Genomic DNA, 14,185 nt, shown 5'->3' on the forward strand with positions numbered 1-14,185 from the left:
GCGACCTGCACGGAAAGAACTGCGCGCGTCTGGAGAAGATGAAGGCGCTGGTTTCGTGGAAGTTACGGCCGCGGCGGGAGCTACACACGCACGCGCACAGAGCGACACCCTTCGACGTCGAGAAGCTCACCTCGGTTCTTCTGTGTCGGCCGGGGAGCTCTACTGTTCCGTTAAAGATCGCACTTAATCAGGAGGTGCGGGTTTTCAGCCAATTATATACAGGCTGGGTTTTGGCCAATGACCAAGCGTTGAACTATTGGCACTCCTCAACGGCCACACATCACCCGCATCGGTGCAGCATGTTGTCGCTGTCGCTGCTTGGTGCTCGCGCGCGGCTGCTGCGCGCGCCCGCGGCGTCCCGCTGCGTGTCCACAGTCGCTCGTTCTCTCGGCAACAGCGCGGCAGTCGTTTCCGCGCCTCGCGCGCGCTTCGAGGCGCCGAAATCGCGTCTGTTTTCCACCGTCGACGGTCCTAAAGACGGAGATGAAGACGAAGGCAAGAAGGACGAGCTGCAGGACCAGCAGGACCAGCCAATCAACGACGACCTGAGCCCGCTCGAGCGCCTCATGCAGCACTCGCAGCAGTTCCGCGTCGACCTGGACCTGGACGACGAAGACGCAGGATACGGACAGGGCGACGATGATAATGGAGATGACGAGCAGGACGACGGCCCGTTCGCCAGTGACTGGCAGGCCGAGAGAAGCAGCAGTAGCAACAGCAGGACCAGTGGAAACAGCAGCAGCACTCGTCCCGCTGCGGGCTTCAAGCGCAATACGTTCCGCCGCCGCGGCGCCTCGGACCGCCACTCGCAGCTGGGCCGGATGGCGGTGAGCCGCCTGCTGGAGAAGGACATGGACGAGCTCAACTACGACGCGGAGCTGGAGAGCGTCTGGGGCGAGCAGGAGCTCAAGCAGCGCAAGTTCCACCAGCACCTGCGCCGCGAGCAGGACCGAGACCACGTGTGCCAGAACTGCGGCGAGCGCGGCCACCGCTCCAGGAACTGCCTGGTGCCGCGCATCTGCTCCAACTGCGGCAACCTCGGCCACTCGGCCAACCAGTGCAGGTACCGCAAGAGCCCCGAGTCCATCGACGAGTTCCTCGAGCGCGAGGAGGACTTCCAGGCCAGACAGAAGAAGAGCCGCAGGTTCAGGAAGAAAGCGGCCAAGGCGGCCGAGGACCCACGCGCGCCGCGACCCAAGGATATGCCCATGAGCGACTTCAACAAGCGCAATGAGAGTCTACGACTGGAGCTAGACGCCGAGCTGGATGCGTACGCGGACATGCTGGAGGAGAAGGACCGGAAGCGCAAAGAGCAGGAGCAGCTCAAGGAGACACAAGTAACACCGCCGACCGAGCACTAGAGCAGGGGAGGAAAAGATAACCACTGTTAGACTTGAAAGCACACCTACTTGACTACCGATAGCTCGATTGCTCCCTCGCTGGCGCGAGCATGTCCTTGATCAACCATGGTCGCTTAGTTGGCAACTCCGAAGCCACCACCGCCGGGCGTGTACAGCGTCAGCACCTCGCCGGGTAGCACGTCCACGGTGTTCTTGCCGCCGAGGTTGACAGTGCGACCACCCTGGCGCTGAAGCAAGTTAATGCCGCGAGCGCCAGGCTCGCCGCCCTCCAATCCGTAGGGCTGGAAGGCACGTCGCTCCGAAAGGATGCTGACAGTCATGCTCTCCAGGAACTCGAGCTGGCGCACCACACCGTCGCCGCCACGGAACTTGCCAGCACCTCCAGATCCGTCGCGAAGGTGGAAAGCGCGGAGCAGCACGGGGAAACGCTTCTCCAGGATTTCAGGGTCCGTGATACGCGTGTTGGTCATGTGCGTGTGGATGCCGCTACGGCCGTTCCAAGACGGGCCGGCACCGGCACCGCCGGCAATAGTCTCATAGTAGCCGCCCAGCGTAGCGCTGCCAAACGTGAGATTGTTCATGCAGCCCTGAGATGCGGCGCAGGCGCCGAAGGCCTTGAGGATCACATCAGTGATGCGCTGGCTGGTAAGCACGTTTCCTCCGACAACAGCAGCATTTTCGCTGGGGTTCAGGATGCTACCCTCGCTCGGGAAGCGCACCTCAATTGGCGTCAGGCAGCCCTGGTTGAGCGGCAGGTCCTCGCCAGGCAACAAGCAGCGCAGACAGTAGATGATCGCCGAGTAAGTCACTGCGGGGGGCGTGTTCACGTTTCCGAAGACTTCAGGTCCAGTGCCAGCGAAGTCGAACACAGCCGAATTGGTGCGGCGGTCGATCGAGATCTGCAGTGCAATCCTTGTGCCGTCATCCATGAAATCCTCGGCATTCACGACGCCCACTTCAGGCAGATTGCGCTGCAGCGAGAACTCGTGCAGCATGTTGCGCACCGCAATCTCTGCTGCTTGCTGGATGTAGTTCATGTAGGCAGTCACCACTGGAAGCGAGTACTCAGTGCAAAGTTCATGCATCAGCACCACACCGCGCTGGTTGGCTGCCACCTGTGCACGCAGGTCCGACAGGTTGTCGCGCAAGTTGCGCGTGCCAATGCACGGACGTCCCTGGTCGTCCACACGACCCTTCTGCAAGAGGATGTCAGTGATTTCCTTCTCACGGAACTGGCCGACCTTGCCGTCCACCAGCTTGAACGCCACAATTGCTGCGCCTTCTTCAGACAGCGTCTTCGAGAGAGGGGGCATCGATCCAGGCGAAATGCCGCCAATGTCTGCGTGGTGACCACGGCTAGCCACGAAGAACTCGATCTTGCCGCTAGTTTGGTCGAACACAGGCGTAATGACCGTGATGTCAGGCAGGTGAGATCCGCCAGCGAGCTGCGGGTGGTTCGACACCAGCACGTCTCCGTCAGAGAGATCGTCTCCCCAGAACTTGAGTTGGTGGCGCACAGCTTGCTGCATAGCACCAAGGTGAACAGGAAGATGCGGCGCATTCGCCACGAGTCCACCATCCGGACCAAACAAGGCACACGAGAAGTCCAAGCGCTCTTTAATGTTCACAGACACTGACGTGCGGGCCAGCGTACGGCCCATCTGCTCAGCGATACCCATGAATCGGTGCGAGAACACCGAGAGCTGAATGGGATCGAGCGGTACGTCTTCGGAGCGCAGAGCGGGGTGGGCCTTCTCCGGCCCCGCAGACTCAGTAGTTGAAACCAAGAACAGGTCACCGCTGGGCATAATCTGCACTTCCCACTCGGGCTCCACAACAACGGTCGCCGTGCCTTGCATAATAATTGCCGGACCGCTGTACTTGGCGCCACGCCTCTCGATAAGTTCTTCGTGCAGGTACACAGGGATTTCCTTCCAAGCCTTTTCATGCTCAAAGTAAAACCGAGTCATGGAGTGAGGTGGGCACGGCTCAACCGCACCAGCAGTGCTGGCTGAAGCCTTCAGCGCCGGGTCCTTCAGGTCAGGCGATACCGTGGCGCGCACACGAACATCATCAATGAGAATGGCACGGTTCTGCAGCACAAAACCGAACTCGCGCTGGTACTTCTTCACGAAGGTGGCCTCGAAATCGAAATCAGCAAGGGCATTCACGCTAGTAGCAGACGTCTCACCCTTCGCACCGACAGGGCCACGCGTCATGACTGCATTGTCGGTGCCCTCATAGCGCATGTTGAGGAAGTATTGCACCTGGACATCCTCGTGCTGGAAACCATCGGCAACCAGCTCGTTCACCGCTTCGTCAGCGATCTTCGCGAGACTGCTAATCAGAGCAGGCTTGCTTGCGGCACTGTATTCAGCCGAGGAGGGCAGTTGCTTGTCTACCACGCTATCCGCTACGCTCAAGCCGTATGCCGAAAGAATGCCGCTGTAGCGGTGGATGTACACCTTTGACATACCGAGCGCCTTTGCGATGGAGCAAGCATGTTGCGGTCCAGCACCTCCAAAGCATGCCAAAATGTGCGTGCTGATGTCATAGCCCTTGTTTTGGGTAAGGTTTCGGATAGGACGGCACATCGCCTCGTTGGCCACACGCAGGAAACCCGATGCCACTTCCTCCATCGTGTACTTAGCCCCGTTGGCACCCGACGAGGCATTGATCTCCTTCGTGAGTTCTTCGAATGCGCGTTGCGAGCCAGCCACATCGAGCGGTTCGTCCTCGTTGGGGCCAAAGATCTTGGGGAAGAACTCTGGCAGAATGCGCCCAGTAACGAGGTTAGCGTCTGTAACACTCAAGTAACCATTCTTGCGGTAGCACACGGGTCCGGGGTGTGCTCGCACAGACTCAGGGCCAACAAGGAATAGGCCGTTCTTGTAAAAGAGACGGGAGCCACCTCCTGCAGCCACCGTCTGGATGTCGAGTTGCGGCGCACGCACAGTAACGTTGGCCGTCACGCTCTCAAGAACGTGCTCAAACTTGCCATCGAAGCGTGATACGTCCGTGGAGGTGCCGCCCATGTCAAATCCGATAACCGCAGGTTGAACGGAGGCAGCCCCCGGCGTCTCAGGCGGCCGCGTCGTGCGGGCGTAGCCAACTACACCACCAGCGGGGCCTGAAAGGATCGCGCGGTGGCCGTGGAAGTGCTTCATCCGCGCGAGTCCACCATCGCTCTGCATGAAACTGATGTTCACCTGTTCCAAGCCCTCGCCGAAGCCAGCGCAGAACGACGCAACGTACTTCTTGATCACCGGTGTGAGGTAAGCATCGGCGCAGGTCGTGAATCCGCGCGGCACCGCCTTCACCATAGGCATGACCTCCGACGACAGCGAGACCTGCGTGAAGCCCAGCTTGATCGCAATGTCGCGCACCTGCTGCTCGTGGCGCGGGAACGTGTACGAGTGCAGCAGCACAATGGCCACACTCTCGACGCCGTCGTCACGCGCCGCCTGCAGCTTCTTCGTGATGTCCTTCACATCCAGGTCCTTGGTGACGCGGATGTAGTCGCCGCTGATGCCTTTCTCGTCCGTCGGCAGGCGGTCCTTCTCGTTGCTCACAACTTGCAGACGCTCGTCCACCTCAATCACCGAGTCGTACAGCGTCTGCAGCAGCAACAAAATCAACAAAACACTTGACGTCAGCACCCCACACAACCCTCCACCCTAATCCCCAAAAACTATATCGTCATCTCACGTCGGGCATGTGGATCTCGAGGTCGAAGATCTTGGGGCGGGACTGGTTGCCGATGTACAGCAGGTCGTGGAAGCCCTGCGTGGTGACGAGCACCGTGCGCTCGCCGTTCCTCTCGAGAAGGGCGTTGGTGGCCACCGTGGTGCCCATGCGGATGCTCTGGATCTTGGACGTGTCCACGGGCTGGTCGCGCGGGTGCGGGACGCCCGTCATGATCTCCAGCACCCGGCGGATGCCCTCTCTGATTACATCAACACAGAAAGAGAGAGAGCAGCAGCAATTTAGTATTGCAGGGCGGCACTTGGTCGGCTACATGCACTGTACACACCGCGGGGCGTCCGGGTAGTTGGCCGGATCTTCCGACAGCAGCTTGATGACCTTGGGGCGCACCTCCACGACGCCGCCCTGGGCGTCCAGCACGTCCATCTCGGCGTACACGTCCGTGAAGGTGCCGCCGCGGTCGATGGCGAAGCGGAACACGCGCATGGCGGCGGACGGGTGGACGGGGATGAGAGCTACGGGGCGCTTGAGCGGCTTGGGTGCGCAAAATGCACAATGACGCCCATCTCCGTGTTTGAGCTACCGGTATAATACCAGATTGTTAGTCTTAAAACCAGTTTTTATCACCGGTTCGCACCCTGTTTTGATTGAAAATCAATACTTTTACTGGATCATAGTAATAAATGAGTGTACCCTGAGATAGACTACAGTCCTAGCCAATCAGGCGAGCTTATTTGGAATTATTGTTTTGCAAAACTTGTTCTAAAACGCCGGTACATTTCTTTTGGACAGACTTAAGACAAACATAAATTAAACGCTTTTTAGAACACGGTAAATCACGCCGATTTTTTAGGATGTTTAGGATCATTTCACTAAAGATCTATTCCTCTCCAACTGCTTCTTCTCGCGGGCTTCAGCTTCTCAGTAACGCCAACGACAGCCCTGGAGCACGCCGAACACATTGGCCTCGGGCCTGAGAGTGAACCATAACTGTATCCGAGTCAACGCTCGCCGCAATACTTGCGGGCCTGAACCTGGATCTTCAAGCAGCACGTGCACCTCTCAAAGAACTCTTGCACGTATACCTATCACCACCGCTAGTACACGAGGTGGTCAATTCAATCGTATTCGATTAGTGTCGATACAACATAGATTCATTCATTTTAGGTACAAGTTTGGCGTATCTAACAAATACTACTATACTTGTAGTACTGTGCACTTAAGTGTTAATCCTTCGACACTGTGATGACCGGGGGGGGGGGGGCATGTACTCCAAATTACTGCAGTACCTGAGTGGGCTGCGCCAAGGGAAGACTGGTCAGGACTGATTCAAAGCACAAATCATGAATTCTGCGATCACCGGAAACGGTAAACCGGTAAACCGGTTGGATACTGGTGCTGTAAGTGCCGATTCGCCGAAGTGCGTCCTCCTCGATCACCGGTATGGCGAGTATTGAGTGATAGAAATCGCATGGCGGCGAGTAGAATAGATTTATTACATCTGGCGAAGAACGCGAACAACGTTGGTTCCTCGTACGGTCCACACGTCCGTATTCAGAAGTTCAAGGTTGTATACTACTCGTCCGGGGGTAGATCACAGTTCGTTAGGACTGTTTTCCTGAGGTTCGGCCTTCTTTTCTGAACTCAATTTTTTTATTTCATTACGTATTTCACATTCAATTCAATTCATGTGACCGTTTTGAACAGCTGAAGAAATGTTCTGAACAGCACACAGCAGAAGAATTGTTTTGAACAACTGAAGAAAACAGCTGAAAAATGAATGAAAGCGGGAAGAAAACGAATGAAAGAGGACACTGAACGAGGAAAATATACAATGTATAGTGAAACCCATATAACTTACCAACTCAGTTATCAATCGTTGGAATGAATGTGCACAACAGCCGTATCATAGTTGCGTAGTGACTTTATCGCATAGTGACTTTATCAATTGAGCTACCAACTTTGTTTTTTCTCTTATTCTTACTAGTTACTATAAGCAATAAAACTATATTTCTCAGCACTTAGGTACCTCCAGGTGCTGGGGCGTTGCCTAGAACCCGTATAAAAAGCGTCCCTGTCGCGTCAACGCATACAGAACATTCGTGCTCGTGACTGTCTTACGATGCCCATATCCGTGTCAACGACAGCATCTCGAATGAGATTCTCCAGAAATACGCGTAGAACAGCACGTGTCTCGTTGTAGACAAGACCAGATATTCTCATGATACCAGCACGGCGGGTGAGCCGACGTATTGCTGGCCCCGTGATACCTTGGATGTTAACTCGGAAATTTTTGCGATAGTGCGTGGCACCTCCTATCCTGAGGCCGCGTACTTCCTTGCCCTATTAGAGTCACAGTGAGCAGGGGTATCTGAGCGTACTGTTCGTCCGCTTGGCCTTACAGTTTGCGCCGTCGATGACAATAGAAAAAGCGAGATACTAGAGTGCCGTATGTGGCGTAGTTGAAGAGAAGATTCGTTAGCCTTGATTTTTATAAACGTGACCGTACCCAATACAAAAGGATCGACCATCAAAGCAGGAGTAATGACACCGATCGAATGCAGTTTCTGAAGACTTTGTTATCCTGCTCAAACACTACGGCGAAGCTGCAAGAGTAGATGGATTGCTTATTGGGCTGCTGTCGCATTGGACTTAGTAGCGACGGAGACGTCGCCGGTTACCCGATCGTATAGACCACCTCCCTAGTTCCGTCTCAGCGACGCAATCTACCGCAGCAACTCTATTCGGCGACGGCGTGATGTACGGCGGTATAACTGGTGTCCTTCCCGGAGTTTGACGAGCTCCTGGTAGAGAGAAAAGACTCTGGCCTTGCTGCATCTTGTATCTCGATCGTCGAGTTGCTGTACCAGTGCGAGTAGATTGTAGTCCCGGCGGGTGTTCTCTGCAGCGATCTCCTGTGATAGGCAAGGCATCGACAGCACTGCATGCGTATCCGTTGCATTGGAGTCGTGGCTCAGGTCCTGTGGTTTTTTGGCAGACGGCGGATTACTACAACAAGTCATGGCAGTTGTTCGCTTCTCCTGTGGTGCTTCGATAGTAGGGCACGAAGCGACAGATTGGTGGTTTAGTGTGGTGTGGTGTCACTAATCGAAAAATAAATGTCATAAAACTGATTTTGCATTCCTACCGGTACGGGTTGGACGCTGGTCAGACCCGTTGGACGTTTTGACGGTATGGTGGAATCAAGGTTGCGAGATGTTTGTTTTTAAATTGGGAATAAACCATTTATTCCACCCACCCACCCCAAGCCGTCTGGGGTCAGTTTTTTTAGGGATATTCATAAAAACCTATCTACCCGTTTAAAGAAGGACAATGTATCAGTTTTTGAAATGATTTTAACGCAAAATACATATAACTTGACGACTCTAAGCAATATTCATTTGTTGTGAAAGGATCAGCTTAACGTCTACAAAGTTCAGTCTTAACATATCTCGACAAAAAATTAACATAGTTAACCAATATCATTGCATTATAGGTATCAATGGTTAGGTTGTACAATTTATCCAGAGCCCCGACCCACCCGACCGTGTTGAAAAAGGCTGGCCCTACAGCCCATGTTTGCAAACAGGGTTAGGGAAACGAGTATACTGAAAACAAGTAAGAAATTCCAAACATGTTTGGCTTGTGGGACGGGTGTCATCGTCTGCAAATCTGCTTCAAATCCTATGGTCAAGGTGAACTACCGGTGCCAACTCTGGCAGGAGGTCTTCTGGCAGGGGGTCTCCCAGCCCTAGACCACAGCGGCGACGACAGCGTACGCGATCGCGGTCTGGGCGGACCGTCATGTTCAACGTTGAAGGGCTTTGTGAATCGTTTGATTTTCTCGTGTCTACAGTGAGGTTACACGGGGGCAATTATCGACCGTGGACAGTACCCTCCGCCCACGCTTCGACTTCTTGAATGTGAAAGGTGAAAATGTGACACCAAGCTCGGATAGATTAGCATGACGGATCGGGCTTTCGTGCAGAAGTACCTCGGATACAAGCGTACCAAGCAGAATACATGGAGCGCCTGAGTGTCTGTAACTTCGTCAATTCATTTCGGCAGACATTAGTGTGGCGAATCACATCCATGTAGTCGGAGTTGTGTGATGCATCGCCGAGGTAAAATTCAAGGCCTTGTAAGCTTTGCACTCCTTGAACAACAATGTACTGTAAACCCACTAGTGCAAACTATTCGCTCACGTCAGATCAGGCTTCGCGCTAAAAGTTTGCTCGTACATACCGATAGTGAACGAGCGCTGGTGGTATTGTTCAAAGAGTTTCTAAATGCAATGTGAAACTGCCTGTGATAATCCACAATAGAATCAATCTTGAAAAGATGCTCGATGATACCGCATGGCATCCAATTGTTTGGCGAGCAAAGCTTCCAGTTTCGTGGCAGTCTTCTTAGTCTCCTCGACCTTCGCTGCCTTGCGAAGCATCTCCGCGAGTTTATGGTCGTCACCGTATTGCTTCTGCAGCTTGCTGAGCACGATGCTCGAAGCGTATTTCTTGTTGGTCTTGATGACGAATTTCACCCAAAGCTTGAAATTGGGCTCGCTGAGTTGGAGCGTGTTCCCGAACTTGTCAAGCTTGTAGAACGCGAAGGCTTGGTCGGGAGTCTGACCGCTTTTCACTAATTTGTCCAGTATTTTTTGGTTTGGCGACTTAAAAATGTTCGTGGCGGTCTCCAATCCGGGGAGGCTGAAGGTAATACCTCGTTCTTCGCCGGCATCGTCGATGGTTCGTAGGTGTCTCGTTGGTGGTACGTCCTTCTCGATGGAAGGAACCGAATCAGAAATCACCCCTGTCTTCGGCTCATCAGCAGCGGTGGTCGTTGCCACTAACGTGGCGACGGCCAGCACTACAATGAAGTGGAGACGCATGTTTGCCTTTGGCAGACGTTCTTGGAACTAGGGCACAGCTCTGGGTGATGAAGGGCGAGTTGAACAATGTGCCCTGTGGCGTGCGGGCACATCCCAAAGACGCCGTCTTTGGGATGTGCCGTCTTTATTATTCTGTAGGACGGTAAACAAAGCAGAAGGATCGTCCAGACGATGGGACTCCCATTGGGAGGTGCGGTGCTACACCGAATCTATTGGACCGCCACCAGTGCATTGGATTCGGACGGAAGTTTTTCCTTTACCACGGATACTGTATGAGAAAAAGGAAACTACACCGAAGGAAACACCTACATGCATCATTCGTGTGAGCGCATGGTAGTAACAACGGATACACAATTACACTGGCGCTTTTAGTGAATTCCAGTCTTCGCCAATCTACAGTACATGTACCCAAGTATTCGCCTGCCAAAATCTCGTCTCGTTTTGCTATAAGCATTGCAAAACACAATGTACATAGCTTTTTTTACGCAAGTCATGACCGCACCTTTTCTTGCTACTGTACTGTCCTGTTGGAATCCGAGAAATGATGGTGCACTTCAATCGCAATACCACAGCTTGATTACGAACTGTAAGTCCACTAACCGTAAATGTATCTATGAACATCCATTCTGGTAGGCACTGTAGACTCTGTCACCACTACAAAAGCTGCTTCGAATTAGTGTACTCCGCAGACATGTTTGTAGATTTACCGCACACACACACACACTGGAAGTGCTACGTGTTTGTTCGTTTGCACCAAGTCATAACTCCAGGTCAGTTACCAAGTTGTTGCTTGGGGGATTACTTTGCCAATCGCAATCCATGCACAAGGAAGACATCGCACACAGCCACAAAGTATCGCAGCAAAGTTGATAGAGTACAAACATGAGTTCACGAACCATCCAAACATAAGATAGCTTTACAGTACCTACAGTAAAATAATAATAAAAAACAGCTGGCATGAACCAAGAGCGATATCAATTGTGAAATACACGCTAGGCGCTTTTCGCGAGCGACCTTTCGAGTATTATTATCAGCTGTAGATTGCATTTGTAGAGTTAGCAAACACCCATGTTCCCCTATTGGAACGCTTTTGAGTGCGAATAGCTGGCTCCATTTGTCTGGGAACACGGATTTCGCCCAAATGCGGCCGCATTTTCATTCTCAACCGATACGGCCGCATGAGCCCGGTTGAGAATGGACCTAACTCCAACGCGTTTTTTTATTTTGTATTGATTTTATTGTTTAATACAGTAGGGGTTCTCACGGTTGGAAAGTAAGTAAGTAAAAAGTTTGATTGTCCAATGAAATCAAACCTCGGACCCTGCCTATACTTTACTCCAAAATTAGGAAAGTTTTGAAAGGAAGACCACAACCTCGGTTTGATTGGCTGTTCACGGAAGTAGTAGGTTTGATTTTATTAGGTGAAATTCTTGTGGATGCGTTGCTGTCGATTGCGTGAGTGTCACGGCGATGACCGCGTCTCCGGAGCGCAAGACGCCCACCGCCGAGCGCACGACCGCCATGTACACGGAGCAATTGCTGGCTGGCGCCGCCAACAACCCCATACAAAGCCCAAAAGCCAACGCATGGAGCGCAGACCCAGCAGCAGCGCGGACGCAACCGTGAGAAGTTCTAAGGTGTACGGTAGGGTTCTCAGAGAATCTACATCATGTATCATGTAGTATGGTATTAATACATGTATTATATTTACTTGTAGTACAATGTACTGCAGTACTTATTATAACCTGGCAGTGTCGTCGGCCTGGCTACGAGCGACAGCTGGACGAGAGCAATAGGAAGAAAGGATGGCGCCGTCAAGCGCCAGCGCGTGGAGAAGAAGAAAAAGGACGGAGGCGAGCGGTTGGGAGGTCGCGTAGCATGTACAGTGCGACCCCCCGTTTTCGCGGCTGCTGACCTCTAATAAACTGTTAGAAATAATACTCCGCACATTCGGAGGCACTCGCATGATAGCTTTTGGGATAGGACTGGATCGCGCAAATGGCGTGCACATCTCCGTTTTCAAAGGTTTTCCCTGTATCAATGGAGGGATGACACGTTCTCCGAGATTGACTTCAACTCGGGTGCATAGACCTTTTCATACCCCTGCTCTCATTAAACATTTCTGTGTCGTACAAATGTTGCGTCGCCTCTCCTGGTACACTACACTGACACTAACTCAGAAACACGAACTTTGTCTTAGCGCCAACATGGTATAAGACTGTGGATCTCTTCTCCGCAATGAAGTGTTGCTCTGAGGGCTTTAAAAGATCTCCGATGAACTATTCGCAACTGCTGGTGCCGCACAGGCTTCATTTATAAGGCCCGGATTAAGTGAAATACAGTATCAAATAGCAAATCATTTTAATGTCCATGGCATAGTTTATTACCCTCTCGTTTCTTTTATGGTCCACCCTCCGCGAAAACGGGGGGTCGCACTGTATTTGGCACAGTACGAGTGTACTGTATGCCGGCAGCGAGTTCTTGTGAGGGTTGGAAAGCATCTTGCTGTTTAGGGCCTGGTCCCGTCATCTCCAGGTGGAGATATGCTGGAGATCTGGACCAGACCATCTGGTTTAGTGACCTCAACGATGTGACAACGGGATATATGGCTTCAACTTCTCCAGCTGAGATGGAGGGGTGAGATATAGAGCATGTTCGCTACGCAGCTGGAGATGGAGATGGCACGCAGTGAGAACGCGTCTCTAGCTCCAGCTTGTTCGCTACACTGCTGGAGATGAATACCAAAATGAGCCAATCACACGTTACCGAGTCGTGCGCGGACAGAGTGCTGCTCGTGGACATGAGGCTGCGGCGGCGACTCATGGCGCTGTGCCAGAGCAAGCTGCAATAGGCACCCCAGTACCCCCCTAGCCAGACAAAATATAGCTTTCACCCTAGTGAGGTGTCATTGAATTCACCTGCAAGGATCAGTGCAGCATGCACGATACGTGGCGCTCCTGAGAGCGGACGCTTCGCCCATTTCAGCCTTTGCGCCCCAATCTCCAGCTACCGTATCCGTCTAAGGTGGAGACGGATACGGCGAATATCTCCAGTTGTTATGTTGTAACAGGCGTTATTTTGACCAATCACAACTCAATACAGTGTTTTGCCTCAATAGCGCAGTCGTACTTTGTATACAATTTCTCAAGTAAATGGGGTGACAGAGGTTTTACTAGTCGACTACGAGTGGGAGTAGGTCGCAATGATGCCGCGCAAGCGCTCAACTTCAGGCGCTGCAGCCTCTAAGTCGACCGCACCCGACTCGCCGTGAGCTCTCTTCCAGCGAATCCCGTAGCGAGATTGCACGTGGCGTAGCCAAGACCAGGTAAAGCTTGGTAGTGACGACGGCGGAATTTCTAGAAGCCTGGCGATTTTGCGAGCCCGCATGATGATCATCTCGCCAGTAAGCGACACTTGGATGTCCTCGCACATGAGGACGTACTCAACAACGCAATGGTCCAGTTCGCATTGGAAGCGCGGGCGAATTTTCTTGCGCGCCAAGCAGTCGACCGGAAGGCTCCTTAGCATAGTCTCCGACTTCAATACACGAGCAATGACGTGGGGCGACGGCTGCTTCGGTAGGGAGAGTTTGGTTTTGGCCACCACAGCGAGCTCAACGTTGGTAATGGCAAGCAGCTGGCGGCGGAGGTCACAATTCTGCAGCTCCTGCTGCTTCGTGAGGCGTTGGCGCTTCTGGAAAGGCTTCGGAAGAGACGGCATTGCAGACTCGATGCTTGTAGACTTGGTTAGGCTTGGCTAATGAAAGAATGAGGAGCGAGTCGCTCCGGTCGCTCCGACCGACCAAGGTGATCTTGGCGCGCAATGACATGAGTGTGACGCTTTTTGTTTTGACGTTTTCCCCTATGTCCTCGGTTGTGGTAATTTGATTGGCGGAACCATACTGTCGATGGCGTGATTGGCTGAATCTTGCTGTTCGTGAAAAACAGGGTGATTATATATAGTCTGCGAGGTTATTAGATGTGATGGCTGCGCTATTGAGGCAAAACACTGTACTACGTAGTATATTTTTGCTTTCAGGCCCATCGCTGCGTACTTAGTAGTAAACACGCTCATAATTCTGGAGATCTCCAGTTGGGAGATGACGCGACCAGCCCCTTAACAGACGCTACCGTAGTCGACAAGAAACTCGCTAAGACTAGTACTCGAATCTGCCAGTTGATATCGAGTCAAGCGTGGTTGCCATGAACACGATGACGAAAGTGATCGACGA

The 14,185-nt window shown here is 52.8% G+C and overlaps 3 protein-coding genes across 3 annotated transcripts; 1 reads left to right on the top strand and 2 right to left on the bottom strand.

The window, feature by feature from the left end:
• Positions 1 to 299: 299 nt before the first annotated feature.
• Positions 300 to 1,361, top strand: IUM83_16910 (Gag-Pol polyprotein; the record flags this gene model as incomplete). Its single annotated transcript, XM_067941825.1, has 1 exon — positions 300 to 1,361. The coding sequence occupies one exon, from the start codon at positions 300 to 302 to the stop codon at positions 1,359 to 1,361; it is 1,062 nt and encodes a 353-aa protein (XP_067794338.1).
• Positions 1,362 to 1,474: 113 nt separating this feature from the next.
• Positions 1,475 to 5,552, bottom strand: IUM83_16911 (5-oxoprolinase; the record flags this gene model as incomplete). Its single annotated transcript, XM_067941826.1, has 3 exons — positions 1,475 to 4,978; positions 5,070 to 5,307; positions 5,395 to 5,552. 3 exons carry the CDS (start codon positions 5,550 to 5,552, stop codon positions 1,475 to 1,477), a joined length of 3,900 nt encoding a protein of 1,299 aa, XP_067794383.1.
• A 3,841-nt stretch (positions 5,553 to 9,393) lies between these two features.
• IUM83_16912 (putative secreted RxLR effector protein) lies at positions 9,394 to 9,954 on the bottom strand (the record flags this gene model as incomplete). The annotated part of the gene is made up of 1 exon (XM_067941827.1): positions 9,394 to 9,954. The coding sequence occupies one exon, from the start codon at positions 9,952 to 9,954 to the stop codon at positions 9,394 to 9,396; it is 561 nt and encodes a 186-aa protein (XP_067794317.1).
• Positions 9,955 to 14,185: the final 4,231 nt, after the last annotated feature.

Source organism: Phytophthora cinnamomi (assembly GCF_018691715.1).
Source record: "Phytophthora cinnamomi strain GKB4 chromosome Unknown Contig25, whole genome shotgun sequence".
In the NCBI taxonomy this organism is placed as follows: Eukaryota; Oomycota; class Peronosporomycetes; order Peronosporales; family Peronosporaceae; genus Phytophthora; species Phytophthora cinnamomi.